At 41.5% G+C, this 26,956-nt stretch overlaps 1 protein-coding gene across 17 annotated transcripts in view; it reads left to right on the top strand.

The window, feature by feature from the left end:
- adgrb3 (adhesion G protein-coupled receptor B3) overlaps positions 1–26,956 on the top strand; it is a 1,393,543-nt gene that overhangs the window by 1,304,324 nt on the left and 62,263 nt on the right. For 14 of the 17 annotated variants that reach the window (XM_059645517.1, XM_059645509.1, XM_059645512.1 and 11 more), the window contains 2 exons: positions 11,755–11,794; positions 18,402–18,491. In XM_059645517.1, coding sequence (XP_059501500.1) covers positions 11,755–11,794; positions 18,402–18,491 — 130 coding nt within the window. The remainder of the gene's footprint in view (positions 1–11,754; positions 11,795–18,401; positions 18,492–26,956) is intronic. The other 3 variants (XM_059645519.1, XM_059645524.1, XM_059645522.1) reach the window with 1 other exon arrangement.

Here is a 26,956-nt window from a genome sequence, read left to right as displayed (position 1 = left end):
AGGTAACATCAGAGGATCAAAGCCTATTCTAATTCCTGCCTAACATTTATGTTGACTTCCTGATTCACCAGTGATGTCCAGACCACCCCCCTCCAACTCACCCTTTCTCTACTAACCCTGTATCCACGCAATCCCACCATCCTACTGCTGGATCAAATGCCCAAAGTCACCCCACCCCCCCTCACCCCAGCTCTGATCTACCAACACAAAAGGAATGGACACCACATCCTCAGAGAAAAGCAGATCAGGGAAGCTGCCTTCATTCAATTGGTGGCAGACAGTCAGCAGCTCAAGAAGACTTCATGGTGTTTGGTGCCATGGTATATCACACTGATTGGCTTTTTGGCATTCTCAAATATCCACTGGCACTCATCTGAAACTGCCCTGTGACACCTGTCATCAAACAATGCACAGGCCTACCCCTCTTGCTTCTGCCGTCCATTCTCCCCTTCTATAGAGAGTTCTGTAGCTGCTCAGCCCTCATCAAATGATCAAAACTCCAACCTTTTCCTTTCTGGATGTCCTTTTAATTCTGTACATTGGACTATTAATCAGTCACATTGTCTGCTGCCTCTGCATGGATTCTGCTTGGCATTTTTTGTCCCTCTGCCACTGTTATTTTCATTCTTAGGTGGTGAGGTAAAATTCCTCCTTTCTCTCCCCATAAATGTTGCCAGATCTGCCCAGCATTTTCAATGGGTTCTGTTTTTGTAGCTGTTTTAAATGTTAATTGAGGGATTTATATTGCACAGGACAACCTCAGAACTCAATATACTGTGCAGTTGTTTGTAAGGTATTAACTTACAGCAGTTAATGATAACAGTTGTTAAAATTTTAAACTTTGCATTTATTTGATATGCAGGTCTTTTGATGTGATTTAAAACTGAAATGGTAGTAGTAAAATGTGTAGCCAAAGGATTTCTCCAAACTGTTACATGCAGCATGAAAGCTGACAAGCAGAATTTATCGGGAAAGTATTACTTTGTACTGTCCTTAATGCTGTGCAGAATAATTCATCAGAATTTTAAGATGTGTCATTCAGCAAACTGTTTGAAGATGTTTTCATTGTGGGGCAGTCTCAGACTAGCGGACATAGTTTCAGAATAAGGGACACTCACTTAAAATTGAGATGTGAATCATAGAAAACTAAAACAGGCAGATCATAGTAAGCAAGGACGTACAGATCATACAGTGCTTGTACAGAGTAAGTATACAGGTTACACTGCACAGGATGTGCGAAGCAAAATCAACATTAACAAGAGCAACATTATTTAAAGTTAGAGAGTCCATTCATCAGTCCAATAACAGCAGGGAAGAAGCTCTTCTTGAACCTGTTGGTGTGTGTGTTCAGGCTTCTGTGTTTTCTACCTAACAGAAGAGGATGTAGGCAAGCATTACTGGGGTGGAAGGGATCTGTGATGATTTTGGCAGCCTTTCTGCAGTGAGAAATGTAAATGGAGTTGATGGGTGGAGGGTTGGCTTCAGTAATGGTCTGGGCTATGCGCACAACCCTCTGTAGTTTCTTATGGGCATTGCAGTTGCCTTACCAGGCCATTATGCACCCGGATAGTTTGCTTTCTTTGGCAAGTGTCCTTATGAACATGCCAAATTTCCCAAGCTGCCTGAGGAAGAAAAGATGTTGTTGTGTCTTCTTGACCATTGCATCATCATGGGAAGTCCAGGACAGATTATCAGTTACTGTCACTCCTAGGAACTTGACACTATCAACGCTTTCAACCTCCGCTCTGATGATGTAGACGGGGGTGTGCTTTTCTTCTTTCTTTCTGAAGCCAGTGATCAGTTCTCTTGTTTTACTGATATTGAGAGAGAGGTTGTTATCATTGCACCACATCACCAAGCCAAATATTTCCTTTATGTATTCTGATTCGTCGTTGTTTGATATTTAGCCTACCACAGTGATCTCATCAACATTTCTTCAATCTCAACATTTTTCAGGATTTGGTTTTGTAAGTGATAATGACAGAAGAATGATTTTTACTTGATGTATCTTTTCAGCACCAACATTCATCATTTTATTAAAACAAAAATACTGTAAACTTCATTAATCCTATGGTTTGCTAATTGTCCAGCTTGGACTCTTCTATATATTAAAAATAAAATGCTTTGATAACAGTGAATCAAAAAAGAACAGTGCATTCTGTATAGAATTGCAGAGGGCATTTTGCAAATGTACATATTAAGGCTGTATTCTGTATTCAAGAACAAAAACAAAGTTGCCGGAAAAGCTCAGCAGGTCTGGCAGCAAATATGAAGGAGAAAACAGAGTTAACGTTTCGGGTCCAGTGACCCTGCCTCCTCTTCCTTTGGTTTTTATTCTGTATTCAAGAGTTGGGAATTAGATTGAGAAGTACTGTTATATATTCATTTTCAAACGTTAACCATATTGTGGTTGCTGCTACCTCAAGGTGCCTTAACTCTTGAGGCCAATCAGTAATCCTGTCTCTTCCCATAATGCCAGGTCCTATGTAACTTGTTGTCAGGTAGCTTTCAAAATATGTTGTTCATCATAAAATCATTGAAAAGGGCCATTTGGCCCAACAAGTCCACACTGCCCCTCTGAAGAGCATCTCAGCCAGACCCATTCCCCTACGTTTCCAATGTCTAACCCACCTAATTTGAACATCCCTGGACACTATAGGCAATTTAGCATGGCCAACCCACCTAACCTGCACATCTTTGGACTGTTGGAGGAAACCAGAGTGCCCAGAGGAAACCCACGCAGACATGGGGAGAATGTGCAAACTCCACACAGACAGTCGCCCAGGATGGAATCGAACCCAGGCGCCTGGTGCTGTAAGACAGCAGTGCTAACCATTGAGCCACCCTGAAGAATTCCCTGAATTCCTTATTCAGGCTAATATTGCCAATCAAATTTTTCCAGTTTATATGTGGACTAAAATCACCCATGATTACTGCCATTTCACAAATGTGCCACATATAACTGTCTTGTGGGCGGGGATTCCATAACCTTAGAGAAGTCAACAAGAATACAACAGTGCCAACCAGGTTGACCAGCTATGGCAACGGACACTAAATGTACCATAACTCATGCAACCAAACATCTTTAATTACTGTTCCTAATTCAGATAGATCTGTATATCTTGCAAGCAGACAGGAGATGAACACAGGATTTCTTGCACTTATTGGAAGGGCAGCAAACCCTACAGGCCCTGCATATACACAAGATCTGCTTAGACAAGGACAAAAGGGACAGCCACCTAAAGATGCTGAAAGATGCCCTTGTAAGAGTGGGATACAATGCTCAACTCATTGACCGCCAGTTGCAATGTGCCACAGCAAAAACACGCAGTGACCTCCTCAGAAGACAGACACAGGACCCGATCAATAGAGTACCCTTCATCATCCACTACTTCATGGGGCAGAGAAACTACTCCGTGTTCTTCGCAGCCTTTAATGTGCCCTTCACCAAGATCATCCCTATGCCCCCACTTCTCATCTTGAAATGGCCACCAAACCAAACCAAACAAACCATCATAGCCAGCCTTCAGAACAACAGTGACCACAACACCACACAACCCCGCCACGGCAATCTCTGCAAGAAGTGCCAGATCAAACACTTGGCCACTACCATCACACATGGGAACACCACTTACCACATACACAACAGATACTCATGTGACTCAACCAATGTTGTCCACCTCATACACTGCAGGAAAGATGCCCCAAGGCATGGTATAGGGTGAGACTATGCAGATGCTACAACAACAGATGAATGGACACAGTGCAACCATTGCCAGACAGGAATGTTCCCTTCCAGTCGGGGAGCACTTCAGCGGTCAGGGACACTCAGCCTCTGGTCTTTGGTAAGCATCCTGCAAGGTGACCTTCAAGATATGCTGGAATGCAGAATCATTGAGCAGAAACTGATAGCCAAGTTCCAAGCCATGAAGATGCCCTTAGCTGTGAACTTGGGTTCATGTCGTGAGCTATATAACCCATCATACTTCTTCTGTATTTGTAAAATCTTCCTTACTGTTCTGTTCTGACACCATCCCCTAGATAACTTGTTATGATCTGTCTACCTTAATTATTTTATACAGTTTTTGATTACTTGTTAATTTAGCTAGACCCTCAGCATACGACTCCTATACATTTCATTTATTCTAGCCGTTTGGTTTGTATCCAGCACCAACTTATTTTTAATATATTGTAATTATCACTGCCTCAATTTGTCGGATTATGGGTCATCCCCTTCACTTACTATTCAGCCATTGACATTTCACTCACACTATCTGACACTTCTGATCACCCACTGAGACTTTTTATTCAGCCTGTCAATACTCCATTCACACTATTTGTATGACCGTTTGGTTGCTGCCCATTGATCTCTCTGCCTATGAATTCTGTACCTGTGTACTTTTCTTCACTTCACCTGATAAAGGGGCAGTGCTACAAAGCTTGTGATTTCAGATAAACCTATTGGACTATAACCTAGCGTCCTGTGACTTTGGACCTCATCCACCCCAGTTCAACACCGGTACCTCCATGTCAAAAGTACTCTAAATCATCTATCTAATCACATACATCTCCCTGGATCTGAATTGGGGAAAGGCAAATTTTGATGAAATTAGACAGGAGCTTGCAGGGGTTTATTGAAGTAGTTTGTTTGCAGGTAAAGGGACGTCTGGCAAGTGGAAGGCCTTTAAAAGGGTGATAGCTAGAGTTCAAGATCTACATGTTCCTGTGAGAATGAAGGTCAAGGTTGGCAGGAGTAGAGAACCCTGGGTGACAAGACATATTGAGGCTTTGACCAGAAAAAAAAGGTATGGCTGAGGTACAGGCAGCTGAGATCAGGGAAGTCCCTGGAGGTGTACAGGGGATATAGGAGTTTACTGAAGAAGGAAATCAGGAGGGTGAAAAGGGAACATAAGATAGCATTGGCTGAGAAGATTTGGGTAAATCTAAAGAAATTATTTAAGTATATTAAGCAAAAAACAATTACTAGAGAGAGAATAGGACCCCTCAGTGACCAAAGTTGACATGTATGTGTGGAACCGCAGGAGCTCGGCAAGGTCCTCAATGAATATTTCTCCTCTGAGCCTACCATGGAGAAAGACATGAAGACTTGGGAATGTGAGGAAGTTAGTGGCGATATCTTGGCAATATCACAGTAGAGGAGATGTTGGATGTAGTAGAATGTACGAAGAGGATAAATCTCCTGGTCATAATCGTAACCAAGACACCTGCAAGAGGCTGGAGAAAAAATTGCAGGGGCCCTAGCTGATATAAATTTGCATCATAGCTCGCCACAGATGAGGTCCAGGAAGACTGGATGGTAGTGAATGTTGTGTCCTTATTCAAGAGGGGCTGCAAAGAAAAACCTGGGAACTGTAGACCAATAAGCCTTACATCTGTGGTAGGTACATTACTTAAGAAGATTCTGAGGGATAAGGTATGTATGCATTTGGAAAGACTGGGTTAGGTTAGCAGTAGTCCGCATGACTTTGTCCGTGGTAGATCGTGCCTCAAATTTGTTCTTTGATGAAGTGAACAGGAGGGTTGATGAGGGCACAACAGTAGACTTAGTCTGTATGGATTTCAGTAAGGCTTTTGATAAGGTTCCAAATGGCAGGCTGTTCTGGAAGATTAGATCTAGAAGGTATCCAGGGAAAGCTGGCAAATAGGTTACACAGTTGGCTTGATGGAAGCAGAGGGTAATAGATTAGATTAGATTACCTACAGTGTGGAAATAGGCCCTTCAGTCCAACAAGTCCACACTACCCATTGAAGCATCCCACCCAGATCCATCCCCCAATAACCCACACACCCTGAACACTATGGGCAATTTAGCATGGCTGATCCACCTAGCCTGCACATCTTTGGACTGTGAGAGGAAACCGGAGCACCCGAAGGAAACCCATGCAGACACGGCGAGAATGTGCAGACTCCACACAGACAGTCCCCCGAGGCTGGAATCAATCCTGGGTCCCTGGTGCTGTGAGGCTGCAGTGCTAGCCACTAAGCCACCGTGCTGCCCCGATTGGTGGAAGGATGCTTGTCTGACTGCAGGCCTGTGACTCGTGGTGTGCCTCAGGAGTCTCTGTTGGGTCCATTACTGTTTGTTATCTATATCAATGATTTGGATGAGAATGTATAAGGCATGATTAATAAGTTTGCAAATGACACCAAAATAGGCAGTATTGTGGACAGTAAGGAAGGTTATCAGAAATTGCAACAGGACCTTGAATAGTGGGAATGGCAAATGGAGTTTAATATAAATAAATGTGAGGTGTTGCATTTTGGAAAGTCAAATCAAGGTAGGAATTTCATCTCATCAGCCCTCCTGTTCACTTCATCAAAGAATAAATTTGAGGCATAATCTCCCACAGACAAAGTCATGCGGACTACTCCTAATCTAACCCAGTCTTTCCAAATGCATGCATACCTTATCCCTCAGAAACTTCTTAAGTAATGTACCTACCACAGATGTAAGGCTTATTGGTCTACAGTTCCCAGGTTTTTCTTTGCAGCCCCTCTTGAATAAGGACACAACATTTACTACCATCCAGTCTTCCTGGACCTCATCTGTGGCAAGCTATGATGCAAATTTGTATCAGCCAGGGCCCCTGCAATTTTTTTCTCTAACCTCTTGCATCCAAGGGACCTTGGAGTTTAGTTACACATTTCTTTGAAAGTGGAGTCACGGTAGGCAAGGTAGTGAAGAAGGCTTTTGGCACACTGGACTTCATTTATTAGGGCATTGAGTATAGAAGTTGGGAAGTTATGTTGCAGTTATACAGGACATTTGTGAGCTACATGTGGAATATTGTGTTCAGTTTTGGTCTCCTTGCTATAGGAAGGATGTTATTAAACTGGAAAGAGTGTGGAAAAAATGTACAAGAATGTTGCCACAACTGAAGGAATTGAGTTACAGGGAGAGGTTGGATAAGCTCGCACATTTTTTTTTAGAATGTAGGACACTGAGAGTGGATCTTATAGAAGTGTATAAGATCACGAGAGGCACGCATTGGGTAAGTACACACGGTCTTTTTTCCCGGTGTTGGGGAACCGAGGAGTAGAAGGTATCTGCCCAAGGTAAGTGGGGAAAAAATAAATGGGAACTTGAGGGGCAACTTTTTAACACAAATGGTGATATGCATATGGAATGAGCTGCCAGCAGAAATGCTTGAGGCAGGTACATTAACAACATTTAAAAGGCATTTGGACAGATACATGAAAGGGAAAGGTTTAGATGGATATGGACCAAGAGCAGGGAAAGAGGATTAGTATGGATGTTCAGCGTGGTCCTGAGGGCCTGTCTCTGTGCTACAGGACTCCATGACTCTATCTGCAAGAATATTTCCTTATCATTAAATAGAAAGCCTTCTGCACATTGCAGATTTGGTAATCTTCCTGCCACACATTATGGTAGGAAACCATCAGACCATAAAACACAGACAAAAGTAGGGCACTCAGCTCATCGAGTCTGCTCTACCATTCAATGAATTTATGGCTGATCTGACAACCTCAACTCCACCTTCCTGCCTTTTCCCCATAATCCTTGATTCCCTGACTGATTAAATGTCTGTCTCAGCCTTGAATGCACTTAAACACCTAGCCTTGACAGCCCTCTGCAGTAGAAATTTCCACAGATTCACAATCCTCAAGAGAAATATCTCCACATGTGAAACAGCTTCTGATCCTAAACCTTGCCGTGGGGAAATCAATCTTTCTGCATCTACCCTATCAAGTTCCATAAGAACCTTGTATGTTTCAGTAAGTTTGTGTTGCATTCCTGTATATTCCAACGAGTACAGACCAAATATAGTCAACCTAAGACAGTCACTCTATCTGATGGTGAGTCTTCTGTGGACTGCCGCCCAAGCCAGCATATCTTTCCTCAGATAAGGGGCCCAATACTGTTCATAATGCTCCAGTCGAGGCCTGTCTATTGCCTTGTATAGTTTCAGCAAAGCCCACATATTTTATACTTCATTCCCTTTGAAATCCTGTATTAAAACAACAATTGATTGCTGTGATTGGTGGACTGGTTAGAGTCCTTCTGGGATGTTCCAAAGACCGTAAGACCATTTTGGCTCTTTAGAGATCAGTTCAAAATATCTCGAAGTATCATATTTAAGTTGTCTTCCCAGGTTCCATGTGACCTGCAAGCCGCCAACAGTTGCTGCAGGCAAACATGGAAATTGGCTGAACCAAAAAGATAGCGTACCAATGAGGTAGCCACCAAGACACCAGAAAAGCCGTGAGGAAATACAAGGTGTGTCAAAGCTTCACACCTATCAACTAAAATGAACTGCATTGGAAGTACCTACACAATCATGAACCAGATCCACACTGACATCTTCAGCCTCCACAAAGATCACTTCCGGGCTGAAATGATACTTTTTCAACTTTCCCATTATCTGTTATTACATGCTGCCTCAGGTACAGCTATTGTGGTCAAAATTACTTCAATCTCCACCCTATTTGAGTGCCACAGACAATTGCTTTTGATAACGGATCTCAATACAAGATCTTTTAATATGATGTATGAGAAATGGTGAATGAGCCATACCATTGTCATCACCACACTATTCCAGTTTTAATAGAAAAGTAGTAAGTATTGTTCATGGAACATAGAACATAGAAAAGTACAGTACAGTACAGGCACTTTGGCCCACGATGTTGTGCCGTGGAATAATCCTAATCCAAGAATAAAATAACCTAACCTACATTCCCCTCAATTCACTGCTGCCCATGGGCATGTCTAGCAGTCGCTTAAATGTCACTAATGACTTCGCTTCCACGACTACCACTGGTAAACTATTCCATGCGCTCACAACTCTCTGGGTGAAGAACCTCCCTCTGATGTCTCCTCTATACCTTCCTCCTAACGCCTTAAAACTATGACCCCTCGTAGCAGTGAATCCTGCTCTGGGGAAAAGTCTCTGGCTATCAACTCTATCCATGCCTCACATTACCTTGTACACCACGATCAGTTCACCTCTCTACCTCCTCCTCTCCAGAGAGAAAAGTCCCAGCTCAGTCAACCTCTCCTCGTAAGACAAGCCCTCCAGTCCAGGCAGCATCCTGGTAAACCTCCTTTGCACCATCTCCAAAGCCTCCACATCTTTCCTATAATAGGGCGACCAGAACTGGACACAATATTCCAAGTGTGGTCTCACCAGGGTTTTGTAGAGCTGCAGCTTAATCTCATGGCTCTTAAACTCAGTCCCCCTGTTAATGAAAGCCAAAACACCATATACTTTCATAACAACCTTATCCACCTGGGTGGCAACTTTGAGGGAGCTATGCACTTGAATACCAAGATCCCGCTGTTCCTCCACACTGCCGAGAATCCTGCTTTTAATCCTATATTCAGCATTTAAATTCGACCTTCTAAAATGCATCACTTCGCATTTATCCAGGTTGTACTTCATCTGCCATTTCTCGGCCCAGCTCTGCATTCTGTCAATGTCTCGCTGAAGACTGCAACAGCCCTCGATACTTTCAACAGCACCTCCAACCTTTGTGTTATAGGCAAACATACTAACCCACCCCTCAATCTCCTCATCCAAGTCATTTATAAAAACTACAAAGAGCAGAGGCACAAGAACAGAGCCCTGTGGGACACCACTCAGCACTAACCTCCAGGCAGAATACTTACCATCTACAACCACTCTCTGCCTCTTGTCAGCCAACCAATTCTGAATCCAGATAGCCAAATCACCCTGTATCCCATACCTCCTGACTTTATGAATGAACCTGCTGTGGGGAACCTTATCAAATGCCTTGCTGAAGTCCATGTACACCACATCCACTGCTCGACCCTCGTCAACCTGTTTCGTGACTTCCTCAAAGAACTCAATAAGATTTGTAAGGCTTGACCTTGCCCTCACAAAGCCATGCTGGCTCCCTTTAATCAAGAAATAATATCTTAACCATGAGGAACTGTCAAACAAAACACAATTAGCACTTTGCCAAGTTTCATCCCAGGTTGACAGAACTCAATGTGACTGTTCCCTCTGCTGCAGAATTCCTATGCGACAGACAAGTGTGGAAAAACTTCTGTTGTCATTTGTCAGTACATTCAGGATTACCTGATGCATTATTGAAAAACAAAAAAATGAAAATTGTTTATGGAAGACATGACAGCAATCAATTAATCCATCTGAATACACAACAATATGTTTGTGTACACTACCTGAATGGTGGCATACGGAATCCAACCGAAATTGCCAGAGCAAGACTGCATCAAATACAAACATCAAATAGCACAACTATGCATCAAAACAGATGTGAACCAAATCCTGTTCTGACTAGGGTGCACTCTAAAATGCAACTCAAGCAGAGTGCCCCTGTCCAATATTTTGAAAATATGCAGCTCTCTCCAGCAATGATTAATGTGTGCATAGATAGAAACCAAAGACAGGTTTCAGAAACATGTAAATCTGTTGCTTTACATATAGATGTATTGTGGCACAATGTTATTTTGTATTGTTGTTGTGCAGTTACATCTTCGATTTGAAAAGGAGAATGCCTTTGTATTAAGGTACATACTCTTTTAAACTCCTGTTAGTCACTACCAGCTCACCACCGTGTGGTGTAGTAGTCCCATGATCTGTATTCAGCAGCAAGTGGTAGGAGTCCGACAAATATATTAGATTTCTAATTAACATTATTTTCATATAGTCTTATTTTAAAATATAGAACACATGTTTATTGTTTACCCATCCTGGTTATGTAAATTGCATTTACATTCAGAAGAATATACTAGAATCCTGGTTAAATATAATCATTGATCATAGTATCACTTTTCTAGTGTGGTTTCACTATGAGAAAAGGTGGCAAAACTAACCATAAAATGGCAAATCTAAAACATAGGGTGTGGCCTTTAGATTTTAAATTAGATGTTGAAAAGTACAAAAACTTTTATTTCTCTTCATGTATTTATACAAGGAGTTCTTGTCCATGAATATTGAGCTGTTTGTTTGGTGTACTTATGTTGCTTTCATCATTTTGAGAGCATTACGCTGGACCTCGGAATGTGATTGCCTCACAAACAGAATAATCTAAGTGAATCCTTTTACATGATTTGATTTGATTGAAAAAAATATTGTTGTCTTTCTCTGAATGGTTTGTTGTTAGTTCCTGGTACATGTACTTTCAGTATTAATATTGAGATGCATTTGCCCACTATTTTTATTAGTATTGCAAAATGTATAGTTAGAATCTAACATGAAGATACCTCATATCTGGCTGAGCAGTGTGTTCTGGTCAGGTTGGAATTATCCAATGTCCTTATATCCTAGTTTTCTTTTGGCTGACCTTCTTCCCTCAAAAGTAATAGCATTCTGCTAAAAGTCAGACATTAGACAAGGTTGTAAAAGTTCTGACAGCACATTAATGCATTCTGCTTGTAATAAAGTGAAAATTCAAAATTAAAAGAAGTAGTGTTGGAAATACAACTTTGTGGTCTTTGTGGTAACTGCAGTTGAGCAACAGAGCTAACATTTCGGGTTTTGCAAATTTGAGTTTGAGTCATACTGACAACTGTGATATTTGACTCAAGACACTGTTTCTGTCCTCACAGATGTTATCCGCTCTGCTATGTATTTCCAGCACTTTCTGTTTTTGCTCCAAATTGTTCCTCACCATTGAGTGAATGTAAATTAGGCTAATTAAGTTGAGTTTATTTTAAATTAAGGATTGGTACTTCCTTCATTTGATGTCGTCTCAAAATAACTGACTTTGCTATTTTATTTTAAACAGACTGACTTTGAAAAAGATGTGGACATTGCATGCCGATCAGGTAAGAATGAACTGGTTAATTATCACAGCAGGCCCAGCAGCATCTCAGGAGCACAAAAGCCGACGTTTCGGGCCTAGACCCTTCATCAGAGAGGGGGATGGGGTGAGGGTTCTGGAATAAATAGGGAGAGAGGGGGAGGCAGACCGAAGATGGAGAGAAAAGAAGATAGGTGGAGAGGAGAGTATAGGTGGGGACGTAGGGAGGGATAGGTCAGTCCAGGGAAGATGGACAGGTCAAGGAGGTGGGATGAGGTTAGTAGGTAGGAAATGGAAGTGCGGCTTGGGGTGGGAGGAAGGGATGGGTGAGAGGAAGAACAGGTTAGGGAGGCAGAGACATGTTGGACTGGTTTTGGGATGCAGTGGGTGGAGGGGATGAGCTGGGCTGGTTGTGTGGTCCAGCCTTGGGGACCGCTTTGCAGAACACCTCCGCTCGGTTCGCAATAAACAACTGCACCTCCCAGTCGCAAACCATTTCCACTCCCCCTCCCAGTCTTTAGATGACATGTCCATCATGGGCCTCCTGCAGTGCCACAATGATGCCACCCGAAGGTTGCAGGAACAGCAACTCATATTCCGCTTGGGAACCCTGCAGCCCAATGGTATCAATGTGGACTTCACCAGCTTCAAAATCTCCCCTTCCCCCACCGCATCCCAAAACCAGCCCAGTTCGTCCCCTCCCCCCACGGCACCACACAACCAGCCCAGCTCTTCCCCTCCACCGACTGCATCCCAAAACCAGTCCAACCTGTCTCTGACTCCCTAACCTGTTCTTCCTCTCACCCATCCCTTCCTCCCACCCCAAGCCGCACCTCCATCTACTAACCACATCCCACCTCCTTGACCTGTCCGTCTTCCCTGGACTGACCTAGCCCCTCCCTACCTCCCCACCTATACTCTCCTCTCCACCTATCTTCTTTTCTTTCCATCTTCAGTCCGCCTCCCCCTCTCTCCCTATTTATTCCAGTTCCCTCACCCCATCCCCCTCTCTGATGAAGGGTCTAGGCCCGAAACGTCAGCTTTTGTGCTCCTGAGATGCTGCTGGGCCTGCTGTGTTCATCCAGCCTCACATTTCATTATCTTGGATTCTCCAGCATCTGCAGTTCCCATTATCACTGGTTAATTATCACTTCTGTTTACTTATCATGGTGAGAGAAACTTCCAGCTATGGCAGGTGTATAAAACAGGTCACAGCTGGTCCACTGCCAATCAGTGCAATGTTCAGTTGATTCACAACACAGATTCAGGTCACCTGTATAAGAGAAGGTGATCCAATACACCCCTACCAAAATAGGAGGATTCTCCAATGCATAGCATGAATTTTGCGACATCATTCAAAGCCTGATTATGCAGGAGGTTCATGCAAAACTATGGACAGAGCATGTTGAAATGGTAGTAAATCTCCATTTTGCCTTGCTTCTTCCACTACATTGCAATGAAGTGAAAATGTAGTCAGTAAATTCAAACCTGTACATAATTTCCTAACCCAAACATTGTTCATTGCAGAAGGGGAAAAAAGCATTTTGAAAAATACGAATCCTCGATGTTGAAATGATACGGACTTCGTAGAAATCTTTTCTTCGCTCACAACATTCGTTCATGAAAATGCAATTCAAATAGGAGCGTTAAAGAATTGCTTCTGATAATAGAAATATTTATTCATACTGTATAAGTTCATATACTAGGCTATAAATTTGAGGTCAGTTCTTGGTGTTAAAATCTGACTGAAAGTATATTCTTTGCAAATTATTCTGATCTATCATACAGTTGTGAAATTTTAAGAATGTGCTCATCTAGTCTTGGCCTGGCCCCAAACTTGTTCTAGGCTTTCAAGTGTATTGTCGGTCACCTTGACTTCTGGTGATTTTACCCTCCCCATTCTTTTTTCTCCTCTCTCAGATTCCTGGACTTAGCTTCACAATTTATTTCCAGGCTTCCGCTCCCATCTTTGTAGCTTCTTGATTCTCACTCTTAGCCTGCACCTACCAATTAAAACAGTGCAAATCAAAATGAGAGTAGCTCATTCTGGGGACCTGCGATGATCTGTGCCATAGTTATTTTTTTGTCTTTTTTTTAGTGAGACAGTCGGAGCATCATCTTGTATGCAGGGCACAAATAAAATTCATAATTATTTTACTGGGAATGCCAGCAGAAGTGACATGAGATAATAATTTTGAAAAGTGCCAGCGTGATTTTCCTTCCGCCTCTTGAACCCCAAGTTTCTAACTTGGAAATGTTGTTGAGATTATCGAGAGTTGAATTGATGAGCATAGTTAAATTGAATTGAATTGACTGTCAGAATGCACTATAATAATGTGATTAATGTTACTTTGATTCCAGCTGACTGTCAGTCCTCCAGGTCAGTTCCTGCCAAGGCAGTCACCATTAACAGAGATAGAAATATATAAGTGTTGTGAATCAAATTTATTAGCATAGAGTTCCTTAAGGTCTAATGGAAGTACATATTACCATATATTTAATGATCATTTGGATGTTTGTGTGTCCATATTCCTGATGGGAGTCTCTAGGGAATGTTTATGGCTATGTTGGAAAATGTCGAACAGGACCACATGATTCTGGGCAGAAGTAAGCCATTCAGCCTATCACTGCACCATCATTCACTGAGATCTGATAATACTCAATTTCACTTTCTTGCCATTTTCCTATAACCCCCAATTCTCTTACTGAATAAAAACCTGTCTATCTCAGCCTTAAGTATACTTGATGACACAACCATCATCCCTCTGCAGTAAAGAATTCCACAGATTCTCAACCATCTGAGAGAAGAAATTCCTCATCATTACTAGCTTAATTGAGTGACTCCTTATTGTGAGATTATGATTCTGATCTTAGACTGTCTTATACAGGTTCAGAAGAGTGAGCTTTTAGAAGAGGCTTGCTAGATATCACAGCAGAAGGTTTATTTTCTGGAAATTTGTTGAGATTTTAAAGGAAGAGGTTAGCATGAGAAAAGAAACAGAGCAGTTAACTTCAGTCCTGGTGGAGATATGAGAATACAGTTGTTTATTTTAATCAGGTTCAAATACCGATGTTATATTTAGTTGATATCTACGAAATGATAACTGAACTGATAATCAGATATTGTGATGTTGCTTGAGAGAAGAATATTGACCATGGGATATTTTATCTGTGCCTCAGAGGGCAGAATAGGGGTTAGTTTGGTACTGCAGTATGACACCAACCAAAGTTGTTTCAGTCGTAGAGTGGGACTTGAATCACAGCCTCTGACTCTGAGGTGGCAGTGCTACCACCTATGCTATCTCACAATGTTGGAGGCGAAGGGAGCAGAGTGAGGCCATTGTGGCATGAGCTCCTGTAGGAATGGCACTGCTGAGAAGGTGGCCAGCAGCAGGACTGAAATAATGGGTGATTTTCTTAAAGAGCATGAAGGTGGGTCTTCTACTTCACACTGAAAGCTGAACAAGGCCAAAACAGAACCTTAGTTGCACTAAGGTTCATAATGACACCACTGTTGTGAATCATAGAATCCCTACAGTTTGGAAACAGGCCCTTCGGCCCAACAAGTCCACACCAATCCTCAGAGCATCCCACCCACACCCATCGTCCTATACACCACCTAATCTACAGATCCCTGAATATTGCGGGCAATTTAGCATGGCCAATCCACTGAGCCTGCACATCTTTGGACTGTGGGAGGAAACCCACAGACACAGGGAGAATGTGCAAACTCTACTTCAATCATCGCCCGAGGCTGGAATTGAATCCGGGTCCATGCAGCTGTAAGGCAACGGTGCTAATTATTGAGCCAAAGTGCTGCCATTTTTTTCATCAAGAACAGAATATATCAGAGTTGATCTTTTTCTGTATCTTCTCTGTAGCTGTATCTCCATATTCTGCATCCTGTTCTGTTACCCTGATGTACTTATGTAAGCTTTGATTTGCCTCGATAGCAGACAAAACAGCACTTCTCACTGTATCTTGGTACATGTAACAATGATAAATCAAATAAAATCAGTGGTACCAAATTAACTTTCCCATGTACACAAATATATGAATTCAAAGGAGTAGGCCAACATTCACCCTCTTTCTTGGCAAGAATCTATCTAACTCTGCTTTAAAAAATTTCAAAGATTGTTTCCACCTCCTTTGAGAAACAGAGTTCTAAAATTTCACATCTGTCTGAGAGAATATTTCTCCTCATTTGTCTTAAAAGGATGACCTTTTTTAAAAAATAGTGGCTAGATTCTCCCATGTTAAACTTTCTTTTCACAGGCACCCTGTCAAGCTACCTCAAAATCTTTAATGTTTCATTCCAGCAGTTTCTTCCTCTTCTAAACTCCAGATAAATCATGCCTACCCTGTCCAATCTTTCTCAAAGAACAATGTGCCCATTTCCATTCTCTTGACTGTTTCTAACGTACTGAAATCCTTCCTTAGTCACGGCAGCACGGATGCTCAGTGGTTAGCACTGCTGCCTCAGAACACCAGGGACCTGGGTTTGATTCCACCCTCAGGTGATGTTATTGCATACCTCTGGAGCTAGTGGGACTGGAACCTGGGACTCAGCATAGAATCCATACAGTGCAGATAAAGGTCATTCGGCCCATCAAGTCTTAACCAATCCTCTGAAGAACATCCTACACCTGCCTCCATACCCCGATAACCCTGCATTAACTACAGCTAATCTACTTAACCCATACATCCCTTGGGCACTTCAGGGAAATTCAACAGTCAATTTATCCAACCTGTAAACCCTCAACTGTGGGAGGAAACGAGCAACCGGCAGGAACACACACAGTCATGGAGAAAACATGCAAACTCCACACAGACACCCAAGTTGGAATTGAACATGCAACTGCTTTCCTAATTACTTGCCGCACCTACATACTAACTGACTGTAATCTGTGCAGTAGGATGTTCAGGTCTCTTAACATTTCAGAACTCTGCAATGCCTCATCATTAAGATAATATGCTTTTTCATTCTTCTTGTCAAAGTGGGTAATTTTACAGTTTCCCACAATATATTCTATTTGCCAGACTGTATTACTTCTAGTAAAGCAGAAACTGACTCATTTATATCAGAGATAATAGGGACTGCAGATGCTGGAGAATCCGAGACAACAAGGTGTAGAGCTGGATGAGCAGATAGCATTGTATGCTGAATGACCTCCATAGTCTGTCTGCTGTGTATATTTTTAACTGCCATTCACGTGATGCACACTAATGAGCCTGCCAGTTTGGCATAACTTGGCCCCATTGGTCTACACTCTCTCAATGGACACCAAATTGGACCTCTCATGGCACCTAGCATTCCCAGAAAATGAGTACTGGTGAGCCTGGGCATCTATGACATGACTGAGAATCTTCGGAAAATAGGGGGAAGAATATTCGCGAAATAACTGTAGCACACGTGGTCATAAGAGTCTCTCATTGCTCTCTAAAGTGATAAATTGTCACCCAAATTGAATTTGTTTGATTTAAAACTGTGCAGAAGGGAAGGGAGGCTGTAATTGTTGACAATACCTTAGAGCAAGCCTGTATTGGCCAGATTAAATTAAAATCTTATGATATTAATTTGAAGACTTGGGCAAGTTAGGTTTACAAATAGAGGGCAGCCTCAGAGGTATTTTGCTAAGTGACATGTCACTGTCACAGCAGCAATTCAAAGTATCTTAATGCAATATGTTGTAACCTTTGCACTTCTCCAAGCGGCACACCCTCTGGAATATGGCCATACTCCCACTTCCTGCATCAGTTTGGCCTGCTACCAAATGGGATTTGCCAATGTGGCTCCAAATCTGGTGCTGAATTTTAGACACCACCATCCAGACTGAAGGGAATGGTGAAAGCCTATATTTAAAAAGCCCTGGAAGAAACATGGAAATTGTCAAAAGAGAACTGATCCTTTGTAAACAAACACCAAAATTACTGGAGAAACTCAGCAGATCTGGCAGTCTGTATAGAGAGAAAGCAGAGGTAATGTTTTGATCCAGTGACTCTTTTTCACAGTTCTAAAGAAGGGGCACTGGACCCGAAACATTAACTCTGCTTTCTTTCCACAGATATTGCCAGACCTGCTGAGTTTCTCCAGCAATTTCTGTTTTTTTCACATCATCAGCATCTGCATTTCTTTGTTTTATGATATTTCGCAAAATTGCATTCACTGAACAAAATTCAAAGAACTTAACATTATGAGTTTATGTGGAGAGAAAAGAGGATGTTCCCCTTCTCTACTTTTTCAGTTATCCATTTAGTGAGCAGAAGCCAAAAGCTGCACACATAGACATTTATATTTAATGTGTGATTTCTGCCTTTTTAAACTTTGTGTAAAAGCCTACATCATTCACACTCTCTAAATCACACGAGTGACATTAACCAGCAGCTGTAGGCAGGAGCAGTAAGAAAAGGTCAGCATATCCCTTGACAAAGTCTTTCCTATCGATGTAAAAGGAATTTTATGAAGACGTCTGCATATTTGACTCATTACTATTGCTCCCTTTTCTTTTTGTAATTTATTCATATTCCCGTTAAATGATTTTTTTGCTGAAGGGTAGGAGTGTTGGTGTGATGCACACATTTGGTATTGATGATGATGTTATTTGTTTTATTTTGGCTGTGCCATTCCAAAGATCATCTTGAACAGCACCATCGACCATCCCAGACCAAGAGCATATATAGGCCTGGCCATACTAAAATGATGCCTATATACCCAAACGCAGGTGACTTTGAGCCCTCTACGGTTTGTGAATTTATTGCTTTTCTTTGGTCCATGTGTTGTTACTGTCTTGTTGAAAATATAAAGCAACTATAACCATATGGTAGGAGTGATGGCATGAACATTTAATATTCTAACACCAATTTAAATTGAACTGAAAAAAATTAAGACCATTGAACAAAAAGAACCAGAAGTGCAACTTAGACTTACTTTTTACGCAATGTACATTACTAAGACGGTGAAAATTCACTTCTTGAAAAGGTAGTGGAAGCAGGTTCACTTGTAACTTTCAATGTACAATCAAACATATATTTGGAAGGACAAGTAGGAGGAACTAAGGGCTCAAGGGTTTGTTTTCTATGCAGTATTAATCTTAATTTCTTGACACAATTTCAGACCAATAAAGTAAGGAGAGAGCAGTATGGTACAGTGTACTCATTATTTATGAGCATGGCCTTACCTTTAATTATTGCCCAGATCAAAATATCTATAAAGCTTGTTCTACAATTTCTGGCATACCCTGGAATTTTGAAAAATGACAGTCATGCTCCAGCATAATGAGGTGACTGTACTCTGTGAAAAGGATCAAAGCTTAAAAAAGCCACAAGTTAAAAAAACAGCATTGGAACAACATTCAGATAACGCTGCTAATATTTTAAAGATTGTTAAATATGATAAAGATGTTTCCCTTGAAGGTGCACAAGATTTTCACATCTTCTAGTGTCCTTGGATAGAAGGTTTGAGTGTAAAGATGTCCTTCAGGAGACAGCACCTGTTAGTGTCTCAGTGGTGAGCCAACCTGCTAGGAAATGTTACGGTTACAGTAGATTGCAACAGTATGCAGCCATTATTATGTTAAACTGAAGGCAAAAAGAGAACAGTTTTACAAATTATGGAGATTCTTTATTTTGGGAACAAATCAGATCCAGGAAAACTGTAGGTCAGAACTATGATTTGATTTGCTTCTTTGGGCCAAATGAATAATTTAAAACAAACACGGAAAAATGTGCATTTTTTTGATTTCAATGTTGTTCCTAAAAGTAAATATGTTTTATTACGTATGTTTGAAGTTGCAATGTTTGCTAAAATAGTGTGCTGCTTTGTGTTGAAAGTGCAAATAATCTACGGAAATAGAAATTCTTGGTTTTCCCTCACTATGATGGCCAGGGGTGTATGAGTATGAGCTTTAGATTGTTCAGTTTTTGAAAAATACCATTACACCATTGTATGTGAGAGAATTGATTAATCTTTCATATATAGCAGGTATTTTTTTGTAGTAGGGTGATTTCTCCATTTAAACCAGTAGAGAATCTCTAGGGATATTTGCCTATTTCATTTTTTAATCCCTGCAAAGTGGTCAGTAGACAGTCCAAAAGGCCCAAGGTGAGGAAAATAGCAGGGAACAGCAAACATTGGAAAGGTTATAGGTGAAGAGAAGTGAAATCAAAAACTGAATTGGACAATGCAAGTTCAAGTTTTAAATGCCTGAAGATTGTGAGAGATAGGAAAGAGTGACCGGGATGGGGTGAAGGATTTCCAGAACGTACTGAGGAAAGTGAGATACTGTAAATTTCTGCGATCCAGTTAATACTTAAACTAGCAGTGAAACATCATTTTAACTGTAGAATGGTGGAAAACTACATTTAAGATATATTTGCAACTTAGAAGAGAGAAACACTCAGAGAAGCATTTCACATGATAATGCCAATGAAACAAAAATAGGCAACAAAAGTTAGGACACAGAGGGAGAGGTGAGAATGACATCTTGTTGTTTGGCATTGGAGGAATGAAGAATGAAAAAGGCCAAATGTGCCCGTTTCTGGTTAAGTAATGGATACCGGGGACCTGTTTCTGCCCCCACTATATCACATTCCTCTTTTTGGGGGTGCCATGTGCCCACTACGGAGTTAATGCAGTGTGAGGAGTTGGGCTTTGCAAGCCAAGGAGAAACACAAAGTGGTGGGTGAGGAAGGGTAATATTTTGGTGGTATTGAATGATTAGATTCATTCAATACCACCAAGATATTACCCTTCCTCACCCACCATTTTGTGTTTCTCCTTGGCTTGCAAAGCCAACTCCTCACCCTGCATTAACTCCATCCCTTCAAGAGTTTATAACCCCTCCCCGACCAAAATGCCCTCATTCACCTTAGTCCACGATTGGGGTAGGCAGCTGTTGGGGAATAGAATGATGCTTGTCCATCAGCTATGAGGCTGTGTGTGTGTGTGTGTGTGTGTGTGTGTGTGTGTGTGTGTGTGTGTGTGTGTGTGTGTGTGTGTGTGTGGGGCGCGCGCAGGAGAGGAGAACTCCAGCTGATCTAACTTTGAGGACAAACCAACAATAATAAAATGGCTCTCAGATGAAGGGTCTCGGCCCGAAACATCAGCTTTTGTGTCCTGAGATGCTGCTTGGCTGGCTGTGTTCATCCAGCTTCACACTTTGTTATCTTGGATTCTCCAGCATCTGCAGTCCCCTTTATCTCTGAATAAAATGGTAATATTGGGAATGAAGGTACTGGGCACAGGGGAGCTTCATCTTAAATTACAGGACAAATTTGATCTCAATTTTAATTATTATGCCTTGACTGATAGAGTGGGCGGGAGAGTAGGAGGGGCTATCTTCACCTAAGGTTGCAATTAACTTGTTAAGTCAGCCCATGACCTATGTTTTTCCACGGTCAACAGACTTATGATTGACTTTACTGCCAGGGATAAGGGAGCAGTAGGCCCACACCACCCTCAACCACAGTAAAACTCAGTGCATAAATTTTTCTGGTCGGGCTGAAATTCAGAACAAGAAGACTCCAGCTTAAAACTAAAGTGAGACTATTCACCGGTGAAATTAGAAATCACATTTTCATATCAAGAATCCTGTTATTCTGAAACATATAGCTCCCAGTGTCAGCAGGTGTTAGAGGTTAATTGAAAGTTTTGAAATTGTGATTGATAGATTTTTATTGGATAAAGGTATCAAGGGAGATTGATCAAAAGCAAGTAAAAAGGTTGAAAGTCAAGACCAACTACTGTCTAATTGAATGGCAGAGCAATTGCCAAGGGATCTGATAGTTTTCTCTTGTTCTTGTTAGTGAAATAATTGATCAAATAAACCTTATCTCTCCAGGTTGTATAATTCACCTGGCTCCAAACTGCCTAATTTATTTGATAAAAACTAAATAGACATGTTCACAATCTAATTCTGGTGATTTGTTTGGCCAAAAAAACTTCAGGGATCCACAATTGTTAATTAAATAACATAAATAATGATTGAACCTTGGAATTTCATGCTGAAAGAATTGAATTTGAGATGTGCAATTTTTAATTAAGTGTCAAAAGCTCATGCACATGACAGACAGATGGGAGCACATTGGCATTACATGTCAGCTTGACAATTTAACTTGTAAATCTCTCATCTATTTTGTGTAGTGAGTCGGACAAAACCAGGAAGTTCCCGCTTGACCTCAGTTAGTTAGTCATTGATTGATTGAATGATTTTATTGTCACGTGTACTGAAATATAGTGAAAAGCTTTGGTTACAAGCAGTACAGGCAGGTCACAGCAAGCAAGGGATGGTACAGATCAAAAAAAACTTAGAGACATACAGGTTACATTATTTGAGGGTAGACCCCATTCAACAGTCTGATGATGGCCGGAAAGAAGTTATTCCTGAACCTGCTTGTGCGTGTGTTCAGACTTCTGTATCTTCTGCCTGATGGAAGAGGTTGTAGGAGGTCATTATCAGTGTGCGATGGGTTTTTAATGATGTTAGCCACCTTTCCACAGCAGTGAGCCATATAAATAGAGTCAATGGATGGAAGGCTGACTTCCATGGAGGTCTGGACTGTCCACACCACCTTCTGTGGTCACTTTTGGACCTGGACAGAGCAGTTGCCTTATCAGGCCGTTATGCACCCAGACACAATGCTTTCAATGGTGCATCTATAGAAGTTGGTGAGGGACCTTATGGGCATGCCAAATTTCCTGAGCCACCTGAGAAAGAAGAGGCATTGTTGTGCCTTCTTCACTGTCACATTTACCTGGGAAGTCCAGGATAGGTCATTGGATATTGTCACTCCAAAGAACTTGATGCTGTTCACTCTCTCCACATCAGTTTTATTTGATGTGGGTGAGGATGAGTTCTCCTCCCTTCTTTCTGAAGTCGATGATCAGTTCTTTAGTTTTGTTGACTTTGAAAGACAGATTGTTTTCATGGCACCATGTCACCAAGCTCTCTATCTCCCTTCTGTATTTTGATTTGTCATTGTTAGATATCCATCCCACTATGGTGGTGTCGTCAGCAAACTTGTATTTGGCGTTCAGTCAGAATTTGGCAACAAAGTCATGGGTGTACAGGGAGTACAGTAGGGGCCTGAGGACACATCCTTGGGGGGGCTGCTAAATTGAGTATTATTGTGCATTTACCTGTCCTCACTGATTGTGGCCTATGGATCAGAAACCTGAGAATCCAAATGCAGAGTGTGGAACTGATACCACGGTTCATGTAGTTTTGAGATCAGTCTGGAGGTGATAATGGTGTTGAAAGCGGAGCTGTAGTCAATGAGCAGGAGTTTATTGTAGGTGTCTTTGTTGTCCAGCTGTTCCAGGGATGAGTGCAGGGCTAAGGGATATGGCATCCACTGTGGATCTGTTATGTATTTGGGCAAACTGTAGGGGATCAAGGCAGGTTGGAAGTCTAGAGTTAATGTAGGCAATGACTAGCCTCTCAAAGCACTTCATGATTATTGAATTCAGAGCTATTGGGTGATAGTCATTAAGTCACACTGCATGTGTTTTCTTGGGTACGGGGATGATGGTGGTTTTCTTGAAGCAGGTAGGGACTTTGACTTGTAAAAGGGAGAGGTTGAAGATGTCATTGAATACCTCTGCCAGTTGGTCTGCATAGGATCTGAGTGCTTGGCCAGGGACGTCATCTGGGCCCTTTGCTTTCCTTGGGTCATCTCCCAGGAAGACTGATCTGACATTTGAAGTGGTGACAGAGGGAACAGGTGTGTCTGAGGCTATCGGGCGAAGTGTCGCCATGCTGCTGGTATTCTGCTGAAACCGAGCATAGTAAGCATTGAGCGTGTCAGAGAGGGATGTGTCATTGTATGTTATCTTATACTTTTGTGAAAACAACCTCCTGGGAATATACCTCTGCAGGTAGTTCAATAGTTCATACCACTCCAAGTCAATTTGACCCTTTCTTACAATCAACCCCAAACTTCCTGAGCTAGCTCCCCAGCAACGTACTTTGACGTCACAACTGAGCTCAGTTTTTGCAGGATGGAGAAAGAAATGGAAAGCTGCTATTGTTTCAATTTGTACCAATGTTTTCAATCAAAAGGCAAAAGAATGGAGGTATATTCAGGACAAAAATATCAATGTCTGTTATTGCTTTTCATCTGGACAAAGAGGCTGAATAAAAAGCAGTTGTGATATTTTGGACAGAAGTAAATCTCAACTTCATAAGTACTCAGCTTAGCAAAGATGTTTGTTTTTGTTGCGAAAAAAACCTCCTGGAAACAGATCTCCCCAGATAGCTCAATAGCGCATACCAATCCTTGTCAATTTGACCCTTTGTATCAATCAACCCCAAATGTTCTAAGCTAGCTCCCCAGCAGCTTGGACCTGTTATATGTTCTCTTCAAGTTGGCTCATCAGTCCCAGAGATCCAAGTTTAAACCACCTGAACCTGTCCGATATGTGCAAAACTGTTCACAAAACCGTGGGCACAGAGATTCGAGCAAAAGCCTTCATTTGTCCATTTTCAAAGGCCACAGTATCTAAGTAACAATAAAGAATTAAGTATCAGAATTAAATTTTGGTGTCGGTGGAAGTAAAGTATGTGCAGCTTAACAATTGAGATGAGAACCATTTCATGCCAATTTAAAAGCCTTGGAGGTTGCTTGAAATAACTGTTTTGGTTGCTTTTCCAACTGTGCATAACTTCAGATTCTAAAGTAGACTGTCCAATTTTAGGTTAGTTAACACCAAATGATGAGGTTAGGAGAGAATTGAAAGCATTGCCAATGTTAATATCGACAAGAGGCTTTGAAATATTTTACTGGAAGTACTAATCTTGTTCCTTTTTGACATTTTATTATCTTTTCATGATTTTATATATTGAACGTTAAATTTTACTTTTTCCAAAGGCTGGGATCTAATTTCATTTGAATGATTATTTAATCCCCAAAACCTCCATTTATGAAACCTTTATTCTGTTGACTTCAATTTGAATGATAATTTCTTCCTAAATAGCCCATGGAGTATCTAGGGAGAATCTGCTCCCATTCATGAAAGGAACAAGAGGTCAGAGATTTAACATGATACCCAAAAGAATCAGGGTGATGAGAGATTAAAAAAAAATTCTCACACATTCAGTAGACAGGGTATGGAAAAGACTGTCTGGAAATAGGGTGGGGTCATGTTCACTGGAAGCATTCAAGAGGGCATTGGATGGTGATTCAGATAAAAATAATTTACAAAGGTATGAGGACAAAGCAAGAGATTAGCACTACATGATGGCGGTTATTTAGTGAGCAATTGCAGACATGATGGACTCCTTCTGCACCGTAACAAATCTGTTGTACTGGACAGTTGTATCCTGTCTACTCGGGCTAACAGCAGGACCTGACATTGATGGTTAATTTTCATAGATACCCCTTTTTAGATGAGCTGTTCATAGGTCATAGAATGCCTACAGTGTGGAAACAGGCCAATCAGCTCAACAAGTCCACTCCACCCCTCCAAAGGCATGCTACCCCACCCAGGCCCATCCCTCTACCCTTTCCCTAATCTGCATTTCCCATGATTAATCCACCTAATCTACACATCCTAAACACTATGGGCAATTTAGCATGGCCAATCCACCTAACCTGCACATCTTTGGACTGCAGGAGGAAACTGAAGTACCCAGCAGAAACCCATGCACACATAGGGAGAATGTGCAAACTCCTGACAGTCACCCAACTGTGGAATTGAACCCGGGTCCCTACTGCTGTGCGGCAGCAGTGCTAACCACCGAATCATCATGCCACCACTGTTTATGCAAGCAAATTTGCAGTACAGCCCAATATGGGGCTGTGTACAATGAGAGAGGAGAAGGGAATTTTCTTTACTGCCCTGTTACAAATCGCAACAAACTTTTTGATGTGTATAATCAAACATGATTTCCCCAGAACCCTATCACATTTGGTTGTATTATACTACAGTTCTTCCACGGATAGTGATAGAGCTCATGACTGCAACTGCAGCGTGGTTTCCAGCACCAAGCAGGATTATTTCTCAGTGGTTGACACCACGCAATGAGTTTGCCTTCAAGACAGATAGGTTGAGGAGAAGACAAAGTAAAAAGTGTCTTAGACTTAAGCTAATAAAATTACAAATATTTTTAATCAACTTGATCTGATATGATGTGACACTCTTCTGGAGTAAGTAAAACTGGAACCTAGGCCTTTGAGCTGAGAGATAGGGACATTACTTCAACACCACAAGAGCCCAACACTATGTGTTAGACATTAATACTAAACATTACTGTACATTATCATCACAGATATATGTTATCATTACTGCAGGTAAGGACTAATCTGTCTTCTTTGTGCGTTCATGCCTCTGTGATTCTCGAGTTCTAGTCTAGTCTGCTGCATTCTGGTCTAATGTAACTCTACCTGGTTCTATTTATAATCAGTGATGTGTAACTCCATAACACATTGCAAGGTTGCTGCAGGGGTGAGGCTGCTATAGAATAATTTCACCAGTGCAGTGAGTGCAGAATGGCTACATAGAAATTATGCGTAAAAATCAATGCCAACCACTTAAAACAGTGAGGTCTCAAGCTTGAATTAACAGAAAAATCAATCAAACTTACTCTTTCTGAATAGTAATAGTGCTGTCACCAAATGCATTCTTTGTTGTTCCCTCATATGGAGGTGTTGAGAATCTCACATATAAGATCATAAGACATAAGAGCAGAAAGTATGCCATTCTGCCCATCAAGCCTGGGAAAATTGCAGACCGATTAGCCTGACTTTGGTTGTTGGTAAGATTTTGGAGCCCATTGTGAAGGCTGAGATTTCTGAATACTTGGAAGTGCATAGTAAAGTAGGGCAAAGTCAGCATGGTTTCACCGAGGATGGGTCATGCCTAACAAATCTATTAGAATTCTTTAAAGAGGTAATGAACAGGTTAGACCAAGGAGATCCAATGGATATTATCTACCTGGACTTCCAAAAGACCTTTGACAAGGTGCCATGCAGGTAGCTGCTGAGTAAAGTGCTGTGGTGTTAGAGGCAAGGTGCTATCATGGGTATAAGATTGGCTGTGGCAGAAAGCAGAGAGTAAGGATAAAAGGGTTCTACTCAGGAGGGTAGCCTGAGGGTTGATTTCCTTAAAACAGAGGAGGTTGAGGGGTGACTCAATTGAAGTGTACAAAATATTGATGCACTTGGGTAGAGGGGACAGGGAAGACCTGTC

Source organism: Stegostoma tigrinum, chromosome 4, assembly GCF_030684315.1.
Source record: "Stegostoma tigrinum isolate sSteTig4 chromosome 4, sSteTig4.hap1, whole genome shotgun sequence".
Classification (NCBI taxonomy): domain Eukaryota; kingdom Metazoa; phylum Chordata; class Chondrichthyes; order Orectolobiformes; family Stegostomatidae; genus Stegostoma; species Stegostoma tigrinum.
The sequence above is the reverse complement of the archived record's forward strand: the minus strand, read 5'-3'. Positions and strand labels throughout refer to the sequence as shown.